The sequence below is a fragment of the Trachurus japonicus genome, chromosome 20 (assembly GCF_045865225.1).
Source record: "Trachurus japonicus isolate A0001 chromosome 20, Traja_1.0".
NCBI lineage: Eukaryota > Metazoa > Chordata > Actinopteri > Carangiformes > Carangidae > Trachurus > Trachurus japonicus.
The window spans coordinates 21,278,812-21,300,509 of record NC_140926.1 but is presented as its reverse complement, the minus strand read 5'-3'; the positions used below and the strand labels follow the sequence as shown (position 1 = coordinate 21,300,509).

Here is a 21,698-nt window from a genome sequence, read left to right as displayed (position 1 = left end):
ATTTCCCTTTGGGGATTAATAAAGCTTATTCTTATTTAAAGTATTGCTTTAAAATACTTCACACATTTTTAGTTTCTGGTAAAGCTACTGTGCCTTTGGATCTGTTTCTTCATTCAGATAATGGACTCTCTTCTTGTTGCTCCTGTGTTTCCATGGGAACACCCTCTGACCTCCTCCTCCTCCTCCTCTTCCTCCACCACAGCAGCACCAGCGTCAGAACAACGATGATCAGCAGCCCGACCGGAGCAGAGATGATGTGAACCCTGTGAGATCGGGAGAAGTCGGCCCTCCAGCTCACCTGCAGCCGGTTGTCCAGGCTCAGGTGAGAGGCCGAGCAGGTGTAACGGTGTTTCCCCCACAGCTCTTCATCACTGACCACCAACGTCTTCCTCACTTGGTAGAGGCCATTACCGTTGGGCAGCACCAAGCCACCCGTCAACTCGTCCTCATCCATGGTTTGGTTGTCCCTCAGCAGCGTCAGGTTGATGTGGCGAGGGTAGAAGTCTGTGGCCAGACAGGTGAGCTGAGTCCCACCCACCACCTGTTTAGTCATGAGGCGGACACGTGGTCGGACACGACGCCTCACCAGGTGCTTTTCCCGGTCCAGGAGGGCGGTCAGAGTCCGGACACAGAGGGGCAGGTAGATGTTGGAGTAGAGCGTCTGGAAGTATGTCCTCTTCATGGCGTCCCACTGCAGCTCCCAGCCGTTCCCACCTGCATAGGTGAAGTGGGTCATGTTGTACATCAGGCTGTCGGCGTCCTGCCCATTGGACCCGTCCCTGAACATGATGAGTACCGGCTGTCCGTTCTCCAGAACCTCACACCCGGTCAGTCTCTGCTGGACGTGGACCTTGGTCGTCAGGTTAAAGCGGTGTTTGACCAGTGCCAGCCTCTTCTTCATGTCAAAGAACATTTCCTGTACCACAGACACGGCCTCCTGGCCCAGGCCAAGCTCCGCCCCCTCCTCACCTGTCCCACCCACCCTCATCGGCTTTTGCAGGTCTGAGTCATAGTAACCCACCTGGATATCGTCCAGCATCAGGACTACAGAGAACTCTGGGAACAAGCTCGACCCTGAGATGTGGGAAGCCAATGCCCACAAAGAGTGACGTCCTGAACCTGAGAAGAACAAAGCATCATGGGAAACATGAGTAAAATTAGAGTAGGACCCTCATGTGGAAACACCTGGTAATGAAAAATAGTGTTGTTGTGTTCCACCAGTAGATGGCAGTGTATCATGATCTGTCACAGCTCAGATCAATATGTTCGTTGACAAAAGAATGTGTTTTAATCTATACACACACACACACACACACACACACACACACACACACACACACACACACACACAGTGATCCTGCACTGTGACATCTGGTGTGCTATCACCACAACCAGCTGGTCATTGATCTGTGATCGATTGAATAATACGATCAGAACAATTTTCACTCTCCGTGTGACAGAAATAGAAATGGTAGTTTACAGCAGGAGTCTGGTACCTGAACTCACCACCTGACCGACACACACAGAAACCATCATCGTCATCGTCATGGTAATCATCTTCGTCGCTTGGATGACAAACATTGATCAAGAATTAGGAATCAGCGAGCTGCAGGTTACTCTCTCTTTCTTTTTTAAACACTGAACCAGCAATCACGCCCTGACCTGCACAGAGGTGTCTCTGGGCAATTAAGAGGACAATGTCCAATCCGAGGGAGAGATAGGCTCATGTTACGGTTAACTCTCTCTCATTTCTAGGTTTGAGCTCTTATTTTGAAAACTCTCCTGCATCCTGAGGTAGGGTTGGAGATCCTTTAAAAATGGTTCTAGCAGGCCACAATTTGAAAATACACAATTCAAAAGTCCAAGCCCCTTTCCTCACACTTCTCTCTGAAGCCACGCCTCCAGAGCGCAGGAACACGTAGCGAGGAATGGCACTTGGATAATATAATACATCCATGATTCAGCTGAGCACGCATGCCATTTATGCGCAAAGAGAGGTATGCACAGAGGAGGGAAGGACAGAGATGACAGTTTGAGTGACACATCATGATCCAATTGACTTGTTTATCATGATTGGATGGTGTTTTTACAGGCTTTCTGTTCCACAGGTGACTGACTTTTTCCATTTCAAAGCATAAGGTGTTGTTTGCAATCGGGGTGAGGCGGAATTCATGAATTTCAGTGAAAAATTAATAAGATCTACGCTACCCCACCTTTAAAAAGGAATATGCGGATTTTTAGTTTAACTTTGCTACATTTTTACCTTCATTAAACAGCTTTTGAGTTAAATATGCTGAATGACTTGTAACTTACAGGGAGAATGGAGGCTCTCTGCCTTCAACTAGCATCTCTTGGCCAAAGGTCAGTTCCCCCGACTCAGTGTCCCAGCTCTCGTCTCAGCAGCACTGCGACACAAACGTGCCCCATAACCTGAGACCACACAAATGTAGCCTACACATTGTAATGTGTATAAATAACATTATCCATTGCTCCATGGATTGCTTTCTCCCTGGCTTCATTGAAAACAAATGCACATGGCTTGGAGGAGGGTTAGCAGAACAGTGGAAAAGTGACCAGACTTGCATAGTTCCCCTTTAAATGAACTGAGAGCTAGAAAAGACACCATGCTAGATGACAGATTAGTTTTAATAATGATCATTTTGGAGTGATGTCATTGTCATGGGGTTGATTGATTCTGTTGGCCTGCTGTGGTGTCACAATGGTGCAACCAGTAAATCTCCTTCTCTGGAGCCAGAGAGCTCGAGGATTTGAAACTCTTGTTTCAGCATATATTCAATAGCAGTTCATACAAATGGTATCTAAATGTTTGTAAGCTGCTTGGACCCCGATAAAAGCAGCTACATTATCATAATGATGTTTAATATTTGGTTCAAGTCAATTATAAAAAAAACTAATTTAAAAATTAGGAAAATATAAATTGCTGTAGTACAGTGTCTGCTGGGATAGGCCTATGACCTAGTGCTGCTAAAGTTCAGGGCCACACAATTAGCTCTCTCCCTGTACTCCTGGACTTGGAGATGAACTAACCTGTTGCAAAGCTGTGGAAAGGAATGAACTGTTGGAAATCATCTTCTAAATCACAACTGGAGAACTTTGGAAATCAACGCTACTGCATCTCTCAACTTCTGTGGAGTTTGGCAGGTGGACGTGGAGGAACGTCTGAGAACACATTGATCTATTTATTTAGTTTTAACAAATGCACCAAAATGACACATTAAAAAGACAAAATGCAAAATTGTGATGAACCTTTTTCTAACCCTATCTTTTCCAGATGTTATTCATTATTAAAATAACAAGACCAGAGAGACGTGGGAATCTAATAAAGATTATTTATTTCCAGTGTTTGTTGAGGGAGAGCATTGCACCAATGTTCTGCTGTACACAGGCGACATGTTCAGGAAAACATTGTCTCATGCAGCTTCAAAGAGAAGTCTGTTGTTTTTTTGTTGTTTTTCTTTCTCCCAGGTTGAAGCGCCCATGCATTTTACTGCATTGAAAAAGACAGAGGGGGGAAAAATGAAGCAAAACGATAATGAAACAAACACTGACATTAATTTGAATTGAGTTTAACTAAACAGGAAAAAACAATCTGCGGAATGCCTGTGAAATTATTCTGCCCTAAAAATGTTTCATTTTTTCTTGTCTTGAGAACTGTTGGTAAAAACAGTTAAAAAACAAAAAACAAAACGAGGCACTTTTTTTTCTTGAGATAAAAACATGTAAAAACTTATTTTTTGGACTATAACTTGACAAAGTTTGGAAATAAAAACTACTGTACCAAGCATTACATACTGTAGTAACAGCATTTCATTACTGTTTTCAGTCTTTATTTGATAAAACTATAATAACCCTCCTGTCCCTCAAGCTAATGTCTGGCTGTTGTGACTGTACTGTGAAAAAAACAAACTTCCCCACAGCACCCAGCTCAGAAAGCAGCCCTCCGTTATATCCACATAGTTCAAGTACAGGCAAAAAAAAACAAAAATACATATTGTTTTTGAAATTGACAATATTGTCACAAGCAACTAGTGTTAGTCCAAAAAAGGAGCATGTAATACATTCTTCATACCGCTTATTATAGGAAGAACTGAACTATGTTTCCTTATTAAAAAGGTTTCCTCCTTCATTCTTCATTAAGAGTCGAGTTGACTGCTTTACTTTTCATTAGTGCTGTGTAACAATCCTCAGAGTCCACGTCTGCTCTATTAACATCACATGTCAACAGCAAAGTCACATTCTTGCATTAGTAATGTTCAGTCTGGGAGGAGGACGTCTGTGTTTTTGTCTGTGTCTGTTCCAGTATGGCCAACAAGTCAGTGGAATTACACACATAAACATCTCTTCAGCATTATTCCAGTAACAATCATGGAAGCCTATACACAGTATGTACAGTAGATACATAAAGTATGCTTTGTAGAAAAAATATTGTGCAGTAACCTTAGCTAAAATACCCAACATTCGTACATTTTTACGCATTCATTCTGTTTTATTTCCCACTCTTTGCCGTTTCACAGATACTGGTAGAACCGTGAGCGGACAACTTGTGCGCCGGAGAGTTTGTGTGGGTGAGCGTCCGCCCCGAGCGACGCTTTGTTTTTGCCCTGCAGCCCACTGCCGTTGACGTGCTCCCCCGCTAGCGGCTGAGAGCTCGGGGACGCGGAAGGCGTTGGTCTGTCCCGAGTGACGTCCTGCGCTTCCGTGTGGTCGTCCTCGGGGACGGCTTTCGGCGCCACCTCCACGCTGGGCTCGGAGCCGCCTCTGCACCGCTCTCTGGCGATCCAGTCCCGGATGGAGAAGTCCTCGGAGGAGCACCGGGGCTTGAGGCGGTCCAGGGCCGACAGGTCGGCCGCCTGGTCCCCCCCGCCCTGCTCCCTCCAGTCGTTGATGACCGCCAGCTCCGCAAAGTCCCTCTGCCCGCCCATGGTGTGCCTCCGCCGGATGTTCTTCTTCTTGCTGCGAGCGTCGGGGGTTCGGCTCTTCTGCGTGAACATGTCGTCGGCGGATGTTCGCAACCTGAACTTGAGCCGCTCCGTGATCTTCAGGTGCCAGGCCGGCTCGGCGCGCTCCGACTCGCTGCGTGAGGACGAGCTGAGGCTGCTCGTGGACCGGCCTTTCTTCATCACCTCCAGGACTCGAGACAAACGCGTAGAAGACTCGGCCCTGGCCTCGCCGCGCTCCCCGCTCCCGGACACGCCCTCCACCGACGACTCGCTGTCCGTCTTCTGTCTCAGGGACCACCTCCTGGAGAGGGTGTCGCACTCGATCATCCTGTGAGATGGAAAAAGGCGCCGTGCTTCCAGTTTGGGCGTGGTGCTCCCCTCCCTCGTTGCTCCTCCTCCTCCTCTTGCTTCGGTCTTTCCCTGGCTTTGCTCTGGGCAGGGTGTGGACTGGCTGTTGCCGCCGCCCGGGGCAAAGACCGGGAAGTCGCTTTCGCTGTCCGTCTCCATGGGTCGCCCCTCGCTGATGAGCTCGCTGCGTTCGTCGTCCGCCTCCTCCCCGCCCTGCAGCTCCGGACTGAGCGCGCTGGACTCTGCCCCGGTCAAGAACGTGATGGAGGAAGTGGTGGAGTAGTCTGAGGTGATGGAGCTCACCTCCGCGCCGGCCGACGCTCCCGCACCTGCTCCCAGTCCGGTACAAACCCCCGCAGGAAGGTCGGGGGACGCTCCTGCGGTCCACTTTTTGGGTCTTGACCGCGGCACCGACGCCCCGGAGCTCATGGTCCCCAGGTCCGAGGTGTTTTCATCCAGCTGAGACGGGGGGTCGGACAGGGAGGACTTCCCCTGAAGAACTGTCTGGTAGCTGATGTTGGGGGAGCAGGAGATGTTGGGGGATGGGGAGGGGGAGGGGGACAGGTGCCTGGGAGGAGTCTTCTCCTTCAGGAACAGGGAATTCCTGTGCTCTCTCTTGGCTTTAGGCGTCAGCTCCACAGTTCTCCCGTTCTCCTTCCTCTCCTCCGCCCGGACTTGCTGCTTGACGTTGGTCTTTGCGTTGGGGCTGGGACGAGCCTCGCTCTGCGCCTCGGCCTGGAGGTGGTGGTGGTTCGGCTTCTGGCCGGGGATCTCCTTCTTGGGGAACACGGCGTCCAGATCGTCGTCCGAGCTGCTAGGCTGCGGCTTCTCCTTTGACTTCTTTCTTTTGCGGCTGGCTGCAGCAAAGATGGAGGAGACCAGAAGCTCTCTGCTGCACTGGTCCTTCCCTGAGCCCCAGGAACCCTGAAGAGAGAGAGAGAAGGAGAGGGAGAGAGAAAAGAGAGAGAACAAGAGGAAGCCAAAATGAGATCTTCAGAAGCTGGGAATCATGAGGAGCATTATCAAAGAGAACTTCAGCCCTGTCTTTAGTCTGTACTCCACCTGCTCCCATGAAGCACCATAACAGAGACAAGTGGACAGAGAGAGGAACATTAGCAGACGTGATTAACAGGGAGCACGTTATTGTTTCCATGCCGACTTAAAGCAGAAGCAGCAACAGCAGCACAGGATGAACTGAAGCGTTCCTGAGTTCTGAGCTCTGGCTGATGATGTAGCATTAAGCTGAAGAGAAGCAGCCATGGAAACAGCGGTGCGATGATGACAGGCGGCTGCATCCTGGTCATTTTTCTCTACCATGACACAATCCTGAGCTTTTCACACTCAACTATCAGGCTGTTACTGAGCAGGAATCTGTTTGGGCTTTTAATGAAGCTGTGGCTCTCTGGGTTAAAGGGTTGTTTCACCAACATTACAGGATACGTGTTGCCCTTCAGCCATGCAGGAAGGTTTTATATGCTGGGGTTTGGAGATTTCTGTTTCCAACCTGTTACAATGGAGGTGAGTAGAGCATGTAATGTAATGTCTCCTTGTTTCATCAGCTATTTGCATTTGAACTTGGAGTGAGTGTGTCGTGCATCGTTTCATTCCTGATTTTGAAGATGCAAGTCCTGACAAGATTCAGTCTGACAATGTCCTGCTGTCTCTATCAAAGCTCTGAACTGGTGGATATCAAGCTACATCCACACTACTACTTTTCCTTTCAAAACACAGCTCTATGTTCCTATGAGTCCAGAAATTTCAAGCCCCAAAAACAGGGAAATGGCTTTATTTTAGTTTGATAACTCTAAGGAGACCTTTGGAAACAATGATGTACGCTCTCTGACTGCGCCAACATGGATAATGAAATGTTGAACTTTTTGACCTATGCAAGCAGCTGTTGTGCTGTTAAATTCTGCATTTTAATGCTACAACCGTGTTTGCTGTTCCTCGTTTGTTGTAATTTGTGCAACTTATCAACTTCAGAGTAGACAAACTGCCTCCTATTTAAATGTGTACACATTTCAGGGGTGTTAATCTGGATCCAGATAATTTCTGATCCAAAGCTAAAATTGTTTGTTTTAAAATGCCACTTCAAACATAAAGAACATCGTAGTGTGGACGTAGCCTCAGGCTTCACTACATTTCTGCTCTGGTTTCTAAGATTTATTGTTGGACAAATTAAAGGGATAGTTCAACATTTTGGCAAATTGGCCAATTGCCATAATCCCTATAGTCATAGCAGTAGGTTTGTTACCTTTAATTGTAGGTGCAAGCTATTTTTAGAACAGCTGAGCAGAGCCGCTAGCTGCTCAGAGCAATGCTACGAAGGCTCATGGGATTTCTTGGTTTTCCTTATCAAACTCATCAAATACATAATCCAACAACTCTAAAATGCTCTGGTGGACAAGTTGTTGACCTGCACATTCACCACAGAGTTGTTTTCAAGGTAAATTCATGCAAAACCACTGATGCACGTTCCCTTCGGGGGGAAGTTTTTTGGCAAACAGTCTCTGCATTTCCCTCTAAAACAACTCTGGTTGGTAACGTTCTGTTATTATCTCATAGCGTGGTGAATGTGTAGGTCACAACTTGTCCACCAGAGCGTTTTGGAGTTGTTGGATTGTGTATTTGATGAGTTTGATGAGGGAAACCAAGAAATCCCATGAGCCTCTGTAGCGTAGCTCTGAGCAGCTCGCGGCTCTGCTCCACTGTTTTAAAAATAGCTTGCATCGACAATTAAAGCTAACCAACCTACTAACTTTATAGGGATTATGGCGATGGGCCAATTTGCCAAAATGTTGAACTATCCCTTTAAGTTTTTCAAGCCTGTGAGTACTATAGGACACCTTCATCTACACATTGGAGACAGACATCTCAAACTCTGGCCACAACTGAAACCATCTGCATGACTTCAGTGTAAAAACGACTTGTTGTTGAGCTGTAGGTAAAACAAGCTTTGAGTGTTTGCTGTGCCGAGTTGATCTGATGCTGAGCTGCTGGAGGTGGAGGCGACTTCACCACCTACCTCCCTCCCTCCATCCTACACTAAGAGTGGCCTGAGCAGAGTCATCACTGGACACACACACTCACCTTTGATTTAGCTGAGTCACTAGTCGGTGAATCTGTTGGTAGAAGAGAGAAATGAGGGACATGTTAGATGGTTTTTACAACACAGATAGAAACACATGAAGTGCAGCACGTGGTGATGGTTGAGGGAGGTAGGAGAGGAGAAGAGAAGCGTGTCGATGAGACGTGGAGAGTGACCACACACAACTGACAAGACGTGATGATGACAAAGGAGCACACACATGAGCAGACGACAGACGACAGGCCATGCTGCAGCACAGGGACAGATGAGCTCTACGTTACACTCAGGTCCACGTCCACATGGCATGTGACGTTCTTTCCCAACCCTGACACACACACATACACACACACACACACACCTGAACATGGAGTCATCGAGTCAAGTGAAGATCAATCTCATCTTCCAACAAGTCTCTTAGTGATACTGAGTGCAACTTCAGCCATGAACACAACAGAGACACTGAGCAGCAGAGCCGGTAATGTGCCATGCAACACAGTGATGTACAGACGCAAACCCTGTTGGAGTGTTTACAGAGAGCATGAGACACCACAGACAGATGGATTTCAATGTTGCAGTGTTTGTGTCGATGCTTAATTTGGATTTTTTTTCCCCTATTTTTGAAATGAAATAAACCAGTGGTTCCTGACAAATTTCTACTTTCAACGTACGTTCATGTCTTTTGCTGCCACAACCTGCCTGACAAACGTAGACTTTCAAAATCACTATCTTCTATTGAATTGCTTCTGAAAACATATTTCTTTCTCAACGATTTTAAATAATCTCATTTAAATATTTCGCATTCTGGTAACCCTTTAATTTACAGGCTGCTAATTACGTGATAATGTCAAGAAGTAGCCAAGAAATAACGTTCAATTTCATAGTAATGTTGTGTTTTTCATGAAGGTAAAAGATTACACATGCTTTTCATGCTTTGTAATTGACAATTACAAGGACTTTGTGGAGAAGAATTCTGGTCTTTCCCAAATACAATCAATTATTTCTGGGCTATATCTTCGTAATCAATCGTGATTTCTTGGCTATATTTCTCAACATTACTATGAAGCTGACTGTTATTTCTAGGCCATTTTTAGACATTTTCACGTAATTAGTGGCCTGTAAATCAAAGGGTTAACCACATTCCTGTACATTAATTCCCGTACTTATTTTCTCAAGAAAAACTAAGATTTGAGTCTAAACATAACTTCAATGTAGCTAATTTCTTCTTGATCCCTACCCTGTTAATCATCTCATGACCTCACGAGAATGACTAGTTTAAACATGAGTAGCCATGACAACTGTGCCTGAATACACCTCAAACTTACTAAATTCAGACTGAAGTCAGGATGTGTTGATCAAACAATCAGTGAACAATGTTAAATATTTTGTCTGGACTGCATGAACGAATCAACAGCTGAACTGACAAAGTACAGTAGTATGTGGTGGTGGTGGTGGTAGTGAGCTGCCATGACAACAGTGACACGGTGATGACAGAGACGGCTATGGAAGAAACCAAAAATAAAAATTAGAAACTAAAAAAAAAAGAACCAGGTGAAGTGACAGGGGGGTCACAGAGGGGCTAGCTATATGAGAGAAGTGGACACTACATGAGAGAGAGAGTGTCAGCGAGGAAAAGCTGTAATCAGTCCTCACCTGCTCTGTAATCGCATCTGCTAAACTAAAATTTGTTGTTTTTGTTTGTGTGACATAGCCCAGCCCCCCTATACACCCCTTGCAATACAGATGATGGCACAATACGCAGGTGCACACTGACTTGTGACGTAGAAACCATACCATTGCTATCTCTCCTGTTGGCAAGCTTGCAGGACAGTGAGGAGAGACAGCGGAGAGCCTTTCAGACAGTAGCACCGGCCCGTGTCAGGTATGCTCTGATAGAAAACCCCACAACACCGGACACTGTACAGTACCGTGTAGCCGCTTCGCTTCCGCCTTTTTCTTTTTCCGCCACGGTTTCTTTGCTTAACGCTCGTTTTTTTGTGTTTTTTCTCTCTTTGGCATTTCTTGCGTCTTAAAGTAACTGCGGGTTCCTGCAGACTAGGCAGCTACACTGGGGGCAACAATCCTCCTTCTTCCTACAGTTCCAGCTGTCCATCACGGACATTATAGAGTCCATCAGTGACATCATGGTGTGATAGACTCCTCCCACTTGGCCTGTGTCAAGATCAGTATGTGTGAATGCTGGGAAAGCCTTTAGGACACCCGACAGAGCCTCACTAGAGACAGAGGAATCAGAGGTCGCCTTTCACTGTAAAAACATCTACTTTCTGACGTGGGAAAGAACAATGCCGTATTAGTGCAACAGTAGGCAGGATAAAGGGGAAGGGGAGGGGGGCACAGCCCACTAGTGGAGATTGACCAAAACAATTAAGGGATAGAGGGGTGATCAAGAAGGGAAAAGGAAATCTAAGTCTATTCACTGTTTAAACGACTAACAGGAGCAAAGGGTAGATCTCTGAAAGCAAATGAAAAACATGACAATTTATTGCATCAGATGAGCGACACAAATAAATTGTCCACTGGGACCCACACAGGCATTTGGACTCATGGTTAGCCATAGACATTTCTATCTAGTGGCAACAGCCAGAGAAGCAAAGGAAAAGCTCGGCCTAGGGAAGAAGCAGCGTTATATCATCAACATCTGTCGCCAGTTTTTCAAAACGCCGGTGGCCTCTCTCTGACCACAGCGCTCAGCGGTGAAAGGGCAGAGAAAGGTCAACCCACCACACGGCTGGTCTGCCAAAGGCAGCGCGTTACCTGATACTTCACCCTGCGACGTGGCCGTGCGGCCGATGTTGGTGAGGAGGTGGTCGATGTTGGGGACGGGCTGAGACTCCACCGCGCTCTCCTCATGCGACATCGTCTGCAGGGAGAGGAACGCAACGTGTTAATGAGGATATTCACAAGGACGGTGGAGGAGAATTTGTTCACAAATTTAAAGCAGATATCAGTGGAATGTTTTTGTTAATATAAGTCCTAAATAGTCCTATTTTCCGTCAGCAATCACTTACATGAAGTATCTCCGTCACTCTGCTCTGCTGTAACCCGAGGAGAAAATTTTCCTTGTGGGATACAAGTGTTATCCAATGAGGGGAGAGAACGGCATGAGCTGTAACTTACGGTTTCAAAAGCCTGCCTTGAACACAACATTAGCCGAATAAAAAATTAAAAATCTGAAAACTTTGTCCAAAATTTCTCTCAAAGCAAGTAAAGCAAATGTTGATACTGAAGAAAGTGCTTGTTTGCCAGTGTCATGCACTGAAATGCATTTTATATTAAACTAACAGAAAGGATATCAACAAACACAGATCATCAGATCATCATATCAGTTTACCTTGAATATACAGTAGATCATGAAATTGAAATGTAATTGTAATTCTTTTTGGACCTCTGTGGTGTATATATACATATATTTGGTACTTTTTTCTTGAAGCTTCAAGTCAGGACAGAAAGTAATTTTGTGGCAGTAAAGCCTGTACCCACCACTGGTTCTCCATTTCCATCTTCAGTGAAAAACCAGTCATACTGGAAGAGAAAAGCATGAGAGATGAAGTTCAGGTTGTTTGTATGATCTGGATCAGTGAAGAGAGACTGATAGAAAGATCTGATCCTCACGTTCTGAATGAGGGTCTCCACGATCTTGTACTGGTCTGGCATGTGTGTCACCATGTGAGTCATGTTGTCCTCGGTGGTCCGCACCAGAGTGGGACCAAACACGATGGCCAGGTTCCTGGGCTCCATCTGAAATACAAGAAACAAAGTTCATTGTTCATTGTTCATTTGTGATTCATGCTTTATTGTCAGTTCTAAAGAATAAAATGAAATGAAGTGACAAACCTTATTCTTCTCTGAGTTGTCAGCCACAGTTTTCAGATGAGCTGAGAGGAACTTGAGGGTCTCGTAATGATGATCTGGCAACTCACGAAGCTGTAAAACACAAAGTTACAGAGGTTACAACAACACAACTGATAACTGTGCTTTGTTTGTGTGGAGCTGTAAGAACAGAAATACTGTAACAGAAATAATAAAATGGATGAATAACTCATACAAATCTACCCACCAGCCTCTTGAGCACTTTGAGTCTCTCCACTGGATCCTCTATTCTGTTGGCCTCAATGAAGTCTGTGTATCTGTCTGTGGGTACAAGACAATATTTATTTCTTGGCCAAAGCTTTCAGGTACAATACGACTTCATTTTCTACACTGTAGTTAGAGAGTTTGGCCACTAGATGGCGCACAAGATCTTTGAAGCCCAACTTACCATTTGTGAACAAGGGCTCTGGAAGTTTGCGGAAGAAGGACTTGAGTAAACTGCTGATGACATTGAGGTCCCTCCATTTCTGTAAAACAGGAAGAGGAAGAGGGTGTGAGGCTTAATTATGTCAGTGAAGAAGGACATTTATTCAACTTTTAGATTTTCCCACGTCCACTGACAGAAAGCTGTGATCACTCTCTATTTTTAACTCTTTTTAAGCTGACTGTAATGTTGCTTATCTACAAAACCAACCTACAATACATTAACAACTGTTAAATGTCACTACAGATGCACAGACATTACATGAATAAATACAAATATTTTAAAGTGCTAGCTAACATACATTACAGTGAGTATACACATACAGTTTAATGTTCTGTGTTCACACATCTAGGTGCAACTGCAGCTTTAAAAGTCCTTCACTCTAGAGGACAGTTACATCTGATCCAAACACATTTAGCACTGAGCTCAAGGAGAGTTTAATTAAAGCTACAGCGGATCGATTAAGTGACACTCACATCGTCCTGGATATCGATGTCGTTCATGCCCTTGTTATTGAGCTCCTCCTGCATGTTGGAGATGGCTGCGTTGTTCCCAGGGACTCTGTAGATGCCCGTGTACTCCAGCCCCCTCTCCTCCACCAGCTTACAGCACACGTCCACTATCAGAGGCACAAACTAGAGGACACATGAGGGAGGAGATGTTTAGGCTGTTGGACAGTTCATCACATGAGGGGCATAATTTCAATACATCATCATTTCTTTGTCCTTGTCTTGTAATTTTATTGCAGATTGAACTCAGTACAGACCTTGTTGGTCTGTGCAGGAGGACAGTCGTCCAGTCTCACTCCAAACGTGACTCCGACAGGAGGCTTCTTCTCAAAGGGTTTCCTCATCAGCCCTGGGATGCCCTTCCTCCACGTCCCTTTGTCCTTGGGAGGGCTGGTGTCGTCTGCAAGGAGAGAGGCAGAGAAATAAATACGTGCAAAGAGAAGGACATACTGTACCTCCTCCACATTTATATTTGGCATTTGTATCACAATTCTAATGGATTTAAATGCAGGTTATTCTGCTGTTTATCACTTAGATGAAGACATACAGTACTTCATATACAACTGTGTTATGATACTGTACATTGTATTTCATTCAAAAAGTTTGCAAAAAACTTGCAATGGTATCTTAATTAGTAAATTTGAGGACAAAATACTCACTTTTAACATTATTTATTCTGGCTCACATCATGCAAAAACACACGTTTCAGCTATGCAGCCTTCATCAGAGTGTATATGAAGGCTGCATAGCTGAAACGCGTTGCAAGTTCCTTTTGTCAAACTTTTGACTCGTATTAAGTCTTCAGTTCAGTACTCTGATTTTAATGAGCCCTTTTGTTTAAGTGCAACCTCTTTTTGTGATTGTCATTCATTATCCTATAGATACCAGCATCCAGCATAACTGTGCAAATGATTAAACAATAAATTGATAAACAGCGAATAGAAATATCATCAGAGGAAATGTTTTCTTGTTAAATTATTGTTTTTATTTTAAGCTATAACCGCTTAGACTCAGTGATTAGTTTTTTGTAGAAGGCACTCAGTGGTTACTAGAAATGAAACTGCTTGACACACAATGTGAACTTTCTCTTTTCCTACCTTTGTGCATGTTCTTCCTCTCTTGTTCAGGTTTGGGTGAGTGTGGACTTGTAGCTTTGGTCTCTCCTTTGCCTCCCAGCAGCGTCTGCCTGATGCTCAGCGACTGGCGAGAAGGTTTGGGCGACGGCTCCGTCTTGCTGCCTGTGGGGCTGAGTTGAGACACAAACACCACATGAGCTGCAGCCACACAACGCTGTGTGAGCCTGTCCAGAGAGCCAGGACCTCCCTAAGCTCCCAGGCTCCTCCCCCTCGGCCTTACCTCATCAAGGTGTTGTACTCCTTGATCTTCCTGCTGATGAGGTCATGGCTGGTGAAGGCCGCGTTCTAAAAATGGAAAGAAAAGAGGAAGGAAGGAAAAGCGGAGCAGAGCAGAAGACAAAAGATGATGGTTATTAAGGCATCAGGTGCAACCGTTCCCCCCTCAGCCCCCCGACAGCACATAACGGACCCTTATACAACCTGCTGCTCTCAGGTGACACAGGTAAGACCATTGGAATGCCACAGTATGGACAGTGTGGTTAGGACTCAAAGGAGGGGAAAGACAGGCTCAGGTTTCTAATGGGGGGCTCGCCTATTTTAAGACACAGTGGAGAGGGCACATGGCAGGACATACGTATTCTATGTGTTTTATCACCATATGCTTCATACAGTTACATTTCTGTGGATGGTGCAGTATTGTTTTATTTATTCATACATTATGGTATGTGCATATTTAACTTTTTTCTAGCACTTTATGCAAGTTTTTATGAATTTATGTCCCGTGAATGGCTCTATGATGATGAACTGAAGAAACTGAATTGCCCTTAGGGGATAAATTAAGTTTTTTCTATCTGTATCTGTGCACGAGTGGTGTTGTTTTCTTATTCTAACCCTTTTTTTTCATTTTGGATTCATCAAATTCTTCTTTTTTTCTTCTTTTATTTATGTATGTAAGAATTCATCAAATTCTTCAAGTAGTGTGTCATAACACCATCTGTTAGTGAGGAAGTGCTCACTCATGAAATTTTGATCATTTTCCGAAGCTACGAATTATTTTTCATTAATGATTAATCGGCCTGTTACTTTTTACTTAATTAATTATTCTATTAATTGATTAATTATTTAGTTTATAAACTGTCAGAAACCACAATCCCCAAATGTTCAGTTTACAAACTCACATTTGAGAGGCTGAAACTGGAGTTATGTTGGCTTTTTGCTTGAAAAATCTCTTAGAAGCAAAACATTATCAGATAAATGTTCTACCAATCAAGTAAGATTGAATTATTAGGATCATTAATGGTCATGGGAGAGGATCAGAACGAAAAGATGCTGATTGAATATTTTAAATACTGAATGCTTGTTAAAAAAAAAAAAAAAAATCTCTCTTGAGCTTAAACAGGCCAGGTGAGGATTATGCAGCACTCTAGGTCACTTTACACTAAACAAGTGTCATAACAGAGGATCTTCACCTGGACAGTGACCTACATACAGAGGCACTTGTCCCAGTGACACCTGATGAACTGTAGAAGACACCGTGCCAAAGTTTTCCAGTAAAAACACAAAATAAAAAAGCAGAGCGGCCCAGTGAGCGATGACAGGTCTGGACGGCTCTTCCTGTCTGTTTGTAGGTGCGTTGCACTAATCACTCGTACATGCCACTCATACCAGTGGTTCTGGCACTAAGCTCCATGTCTGGTGCCAGCGTTTGGCTCGGCACCTGATCGACTGCCTCAGGAATTTGAACGCGCGGCTCTCACCTCCTCGTCCAGGTTGCCGTTCTCCTGTATGACTCTGATCCAGGCCAGCATGTCCTCCCGGTCCTCAGCCTGGAACAGGTACTCGCAGTCCGACGTGGTCAGCCGCAGCACGTTCTTGCGCTTGGTGTCGCTGTAGGAGATGTCGATCAGACAGGCCTTGATGCTGATGGGCAGCGGCTCGTCGACCGCTTGGCAGTTAGCGTGAGCCTGCCCCTCCTTCTTGTCTTTGTACAGGCAGAGGTAGTTGCCTCTCAGCACCGCGTACATCTGTTTCCACGGCCGCATACCGCCTCCAACACGCTGCAGACAGGACAAAATGAAAGAAATTAAACTAAATGCTGTTATTGTTGGCGTTATAAAACAAAGCCAGTGTCTTCAGGTCAAAATGACACCTTATTCACCTTATTCTCCGGGGCAACCATGGAGTCAATGGAACGCTGTGAGATTGTGTTGGAACTTCCGGTGACGACCGGAAGTCGTATAGTACATTAGCGGTAGCTTGATTATTTGAGTCCGTTCTCAGCTGTTTCTTGTTGGCAAATCCGGGTTTTTTTTTCCCGTTGTCGATTGCAAAAAATGACGAGCATTATAAAGAGGAAGCTACAATCACTGGAAGAAAACGTGTGAGTTTTTATAGCAGTTGAGCATCGACCTCATCTTCTGTCCCAGTGTGTGTGGAGCTCTGTACGACCTGCACCCACCTCCATCTACTCTAGAGTCTGGTTAAAAATAATTAAATAAATCCCCGTGTCCCCGCTGATTTCAGCCAAGATGAGCAGCTTGTTTGGAGAGAGTAGGAGCGAATTAAAAAAAAAAAAAAAAGAACCGCTATCACAGCCCGAAGCAACACTGTTAATGCACATAAGAGGCTGCTTTTAATTTCTGACAGCTGGACATTGCGCTACTTTTAATTATGAAGCTTTATCCATTTAAACAAAATAAACTAGAGGAACAACTTTCATGTTTAAATTGTGTTTTATAGCCTACTTTTATATATTTTACTGATCGCAATTCAGGCTGGGTGTACGTATGAAAATATGCTACAGTGTTTCTCTTTTCTTTTGGAGGGGGCGGGGGGTAGTTTAGGTGACAAAGACATTTTTAACTGTGAAAATAGAGATGTATTCAATATTTGCATTTGGGCAGTACTGCTGTAGGCGAAACAAGTTTATTCATGGCCACATTTAAGTTACAGTAGTTGAGGGAGGGTTTTATTTCTAAATCCCTCCGTTTATTTCTTTTACACATTAGCGAGCAGGTTCACAGCGTGAACAGCGTGTCCCGACCTGACCAGGCTCTGGACACGGAGCAGAGACCCAGGTCCGATAGTGCAAGGCTCTCTCTGAAGCAGAGGATGAGGCCAGCTTCCCGTCAGTCTTCACAGACAGTCCAGAGTTGAACGAGTTTCTGATCATATAGTTGTCAGTTTGCTCCAGGTGACAGTCGACCCTCACAACAAAACCCCCCCCTCCCTCTCTCAGTAAATAGTTCCGACGTCCATGCTGCAGCTTATATCCAAGTAATATAATAGCCTATATATAAATGAGCTCCTGAAGCTCAGCTCAACAGTTGGTAAACAGCAGCGGATCAGCGCGATCTCTCCCTCTGTACTGGTTCTGCCAGCTCCACTTGGATTTCAAAGTAAAAGTCACGCTGTAAATGAGTTAAATTGTGAAACAGCGGCGCTTTTATAGCCGATTTTAGGATTAAACTCTGAATATATGAGCTAAACATCTGTTACCATAAGTTTCCATGGCGATCTAGCTGGGTTGAAAGAGAGAGTACAGGAAAGCCTGGCTTTAGACTCAATAAAAAATATATAATTATAAAATATAACCCACTAAACTCGCTTCGAAGTACACCCCTCAAGTGTTGTCCATGTTGATTTGATTGTCTGTATTGTAATTGTCCCGCAATATACTGCAAATTCAGTCGATTGTTTACATCAGTTTTTACTTCCGCATTTGACCGGAAGTCGTAACACAATCGCGGCCAAACCGGAAGTGGCAAAGTGGGCGGGGCTACATAAGGTGAATACAACGAGGTCAAACAGCCTGGAGTTTAAACTGGTCAAACGGGTGAAACAGTAGAAAGGTCAGACAAAAGTAAGCAGATACAGTCAAACAAGGTCAAACCTGCTACTGTTTATAAACCAAGTTTAAGGTCATGTAGTGCTTATATATGTGTTTGTGTGCACAGGGATCTGCAGGTGTATACTGTGCTTTCTGTGCCAGTGTGTGAGTAACAAGATACGAGTGCACACCTTGCCCTTGTCTGTGTTTAGCTGCTTGAAATGCAGCAGCCCCTCCTTGGTGGCGTCACAGAACACGTCGGACGAAGAATCCCGCCTGGATCCTGAGTCTTCTGACGACCTGTCCACTGCCTGTGAAGCATCAGAAAATGACAGGAAGTTTTAGAAACGGGAAGATTTATGGAAGAAACAGAAAGGCTGAAAGAAATGCGTCAGTATAAAACAAGGGTTGTTCAGTTCAAGGATGTAAATGTTGATGAAACACAGAGAAATATCCTCCTACGGCCTCTGAATCAATTATTTACCAGTTTAAAAGCCTGGCGCTGCTTTCATAGCTGTCCCTGTTTTCCATAATATATTCAAACTTCAGTGGAAGATGTTTAATCTTCTGGGTGTGAACTAATGGGCTGATAAAACACTCATGAAACAGGTGTGCACAGGTGATAAGAATGCAGGCAGGACTCACCTTCCGCAGACTTTTCAGACCAGGTATTAAAGACCTCCTGAGGAGAAGAGGGAAATGACCATTAAAAACCATTAATACATTTTGTCGGTGTTACTCTCAAAATCAATACAATGGTGCTTTGATCTGTTTGGTTTATTTGTGAAAGCTGATACTTCATCTCTGGTGCATAGTAAACTGTTTGCTTCAAAACACTCTCTGGTGCAGGTCATTTGTGGTGTGAAAGGACGATGACCAAACCACAGGGTTTTGGATAGTAGATTAATTTTAGTATGAATTAAATAGATAAACCAGAATAATAATATAATAAATATATCCACCTGCTGACAATGAGTAACTATACAGGTTGTTATATTGTAGATGAATACAGAATGTGTCTTTATTGTCCTGTCTGTACCTTTTTTTCTTTATTCATAAAATGTGACAGAGTTATAGAGTGTGGTCTTTGTGACAGAAGAAACCATAAATTGAGAAAAAATAAACTCACTATCAGTCATCCAAAGCCCGTATGACTGTTGGCTACAACTGTTTTGGACCAGGGTTAAAATGTATATCTTTTTCATGGTACAGACAGTTCACATAAACTGAACCTAGGGCTGCGCGATATGCGCGGTATATGCGGTCGACTTTGAGTTTGATTTTGAGTTTTGAGATCTTTCTGCACAATAAATGCTATAAAAATTACATTATTGCCTTTTTTTAATCAATTTAGCTTTGCTAAGGGACTACAAAACCCATTCAGAAACACGTCCATTAATATTTTTACACTTAAATTTATACTGCGATATATACCGTTACTGTGAAGGGATTTGATTTATACCGTGATATGAATTTTAGGTCATACCGCCCAGCCCTAAATGTTTTGTTTGGTTGTGGTTGTAACTCACCCTCTGCTCTCTTCCCGGTAGTTATCCAGACCTTCGTCGTATGACTTGGACCGCTCCGTTTTTGTACCAGAATCTGACTCAATAATTGTGAGACGGAGAGAATCTATTAAGAGAGGGGTCAAACAAGCATTGGAAAGTGTCGGCAAACTGCACTGTCAAATCCAGAAAAAAGCTTTCACAGGCCCAAATTTGCTGCTTTGATATTAAAAAGGTAAATAAATGAATGGAAATACCTTGGTCGTGTGACAGCTGTCGTCGAATGAGAGGGGATGGAGAGGGGGGGCTGGGCGGGATGGTGGTGATGATGGGTGGTCCACATATTAGAGAAGAGGCAGGAATGTGGGCGCTGTCCAGGTCCAGACTGGGACTGGATGGTTCATCTGAGGACAGAGCAGGAGGAATGTGGGCACAATTTAAGAAAACACTCGGCGGCGTAGCACCTCCCCTGACACCGAACTGACCAAGCATAACAGATTCTTCTACACACAGTGATGAGGAAAAAGATTTGTGCACTCTGGGGTGAAAATCATTTCTCCAAATTCCCATGTTGCACCTGTTTCTATTGAATCTTCAGTTTATAACTGTGAACCACCCATGTGCCATACAGGAACAGGAAGCTTGACAACCTTGAACTGTGCCTACTGAGTGGAAAGGCTTCATAAACACTAAATTACTGCCTTCATCAGCTCTTGTTAAGAGTTCTATGTTTTCCATATTCTGTGTTATAAACTGTTTGTATACAACATCTATTGCCTGGGTGAGGGATCCCTCCTCTGTTGCTCACCCTGAGGTTTCTCCAATTTTTCCCTGTTAAAAGGGTTTCCTGGGAGTTTTTCCTCAGTGGATGTGAGGGTCTAAGGGCAGAGGATGTTGTTATGATGCCATGTAAAGCTCTTTGAGACAAACTGTTTGTAAAAATGGGCTATACAAATAAAATTGCCTTGCCTTGCCTACTGAATAAGAGAATAAGCAAGTTTCAACACCTGCCATAAAGTCATTTAAAAAACTGCACCAGGAAACGCCATGCTGCAATTGCAGACCATCAAAAACAAAGTCTAATTCATCTCTGCTCTCTGGGTTTGAATAAACACATCAGTTTGCAGCTATAAAACTGTGATAAGGGCTCACGGTGCTAAAGCAAAGTGACGAAGACGGGGAAGTAACGTCAAACAGCAGACAGGCGTTTCTGCTCAGATAAGCTAAGCTGGTGCACCTTTGCTTTTCAATGCACACATACAGGCTAGTCTGTTAATATGGCATCATCACAGACAGCAGTGTGTCAGAAGAACAGCTGATACGCAATATCAGCAGGATGGCCAGCCCTGAAAACAAATCATGAGACGCACACGATGAGCAAACAGTCAGAATGAATCAGGAAGAGTGCAGAGCTGAGGCGGTGCAGGCAGACAGGTGAGACAGTGTTGTGTTCCTAGACACTGTTGCAGAATAAAATACGGCCAAAGGACATGTGTTATACAGAGCACTTCATATATTTTGTCTTGTGATGACGTGAAGAGAGAATCCCCTTTTTACTAATGTGGTTTTGATCATAATTGTTATAAATTCATCTAATGAAATGCAACTGTCTCCATCGAGAGGCCCACGGTGCCTCCAGGACAAAACATACATCACAAGTCAAAAAGAAATAGAGCAAAGCAAGTCTAAATGATTCAATTCCTCTAGATGCCAGTGCACTGATGCAAAAACTTTTTGACTTCCAATGGCACAATTTAATGTGAAACATCTGATCTCGCTTGTTGGTTGTATACAGATCGCTGCTGTGAAATCTCTCTCCCCTCAAAACCTCAAAGACATCTCCCACGGCACCACAGCCCTCATTTCTTCCAAGCAGGGCAGATGCCCATTTCGTTTTAATCACTTGTTTGTATACCTCTAATTCTGTTTCTGGGAAGACAAGAGGCCACCAGCGACGTCTGTCACGTACCACTAATGTCACTTTCAGACACCGAGGCTGATTAAGCTTGAAGGAAAAAAGCAGATCTTTAGTTTTTCAGGGAATAGTTTGACAAATTTGGAAAGAAAATC

The 21,698-nt window shown here is 44.3% G+C and overlaps 2 protein-coding genes across 9 annotated transcripts in view; both read right to left on the bottom strand.

Annotated features, from left to right (window-relative positions):
• Window positions 1-1,552, bottom strand: LOC146966864 (hereditary hemochromatosis protein homolog). The gene is made up of 2 exons (XM_085763060.1): window positions 1,497-1,552; window positions 1-1,119 (listed from the first exon to the last, which is right to left on the bottom strand). Exons 1-2 carry the CDS (start codon window positions 1,546-1,548, stop codon window positions 110-112), a joined length of 1,062 nt encoding a protein of 353 aa, XP_085619186.1. The 5' UTR covers window positions 1,549-1,552; the 3' UTR covers window positions 1-109.
• Window positions 1,553-3,454: 1,902 nt separating this feature from the next.
• The window catches only part of arhgap21a (Rho GTPase activating protein 21a), an 89,184-nt gene continuing 70,940 nt past the window's right edge, over window positions 3,455-21,698 (bottom strand). For 5 of the 8 annotated variants that reach the window (XM_085763600.1, XM_085763599.1, XM_085763595.1 and 2 more), the window contains 17 exons: window positions 19,886-20,032; window positions 19,653-19,755; window positions 18,769-18,805; window positions 18,315-18,434; window positions 16,052-16,351; window positions 14,575-14,639; window positions 14,316-14,464; window positions 13,476-13,618; window positions 13,186-13,344; window positions 12,674-12,752; window positions 12,473-12,546; window positions 12,250-12,339; window positions 12,028-12,153; window positions 11,896-11,937; window positions 11,170-11,275; window positions 8,400-8,431; window positions 3,455-6,233 (listed from right to left, as the gene is read on the bottom strand). In XM_085763600.1, coding sequence (XP_085619726.1) covers window positions 4,530-6,233; window positions 8,400-8,431; window positions 11,170-11,275; window positions 11,896-11,937; window positions 12,028-12,153; window positions 12,250-12,339; window positions 12,473-12,546; window positions 12,674-12,752; window positions 13,186-13,344; window positions 13,476-13,618; window positions 14,316-14,464; window positions 14,575-14,639; window positions 16,052-16,351; window positions 18,315-18,434; window positions 18,769-18,805; window positions 19,653-19,755; window positions 19,886-20,032 — 3,476 coding nt within the window. In that variant the 3' untranslated portion in view covers window positions 3,455-4,529. The remainder of the gene's footprint in view (window positions 6,234-8,399; window positions 8,432-11,169; window positions 11,276-11,895; window positions 11,938-12,027; window positions 12,154-12,249; window positions 12,340-12,472; window positions 12,547-12,673; window positions 12,753-13,185; window positions 13,345-13,475; window positions 13,619-14,315; window positions 14,465-14,574; window positions 14,640-16,051; window positions 16,352-18,314; window positions 18,435-18,768; window positions 18,806-19,652; window positions 19,756-19,885; window positions 20,033-21,698) is intronic. The other 3 variants (XM_085763597.1, XM_085763598.1, XM_085763603.1) reach the window with 1 other exon arrangement.

Excerpts from the sequence above, each read along its gene's own strand:
- LOC146966864 (XM_085763060.1), bottom strand. The coding sequence starts at position 1,548 with ATGACGATGACGATGATGGTTTCTGTGTGTGTCGGTCAGGTGGTGAGT. Across the intron at positions 1,120-1,496 it reads CGGTCAGGTGGTGAGTTCAG|GTTCAGGACGTCACTCTTTG; the intron begins GTACCAGACTCC and ends TGTTCTTCTCAG.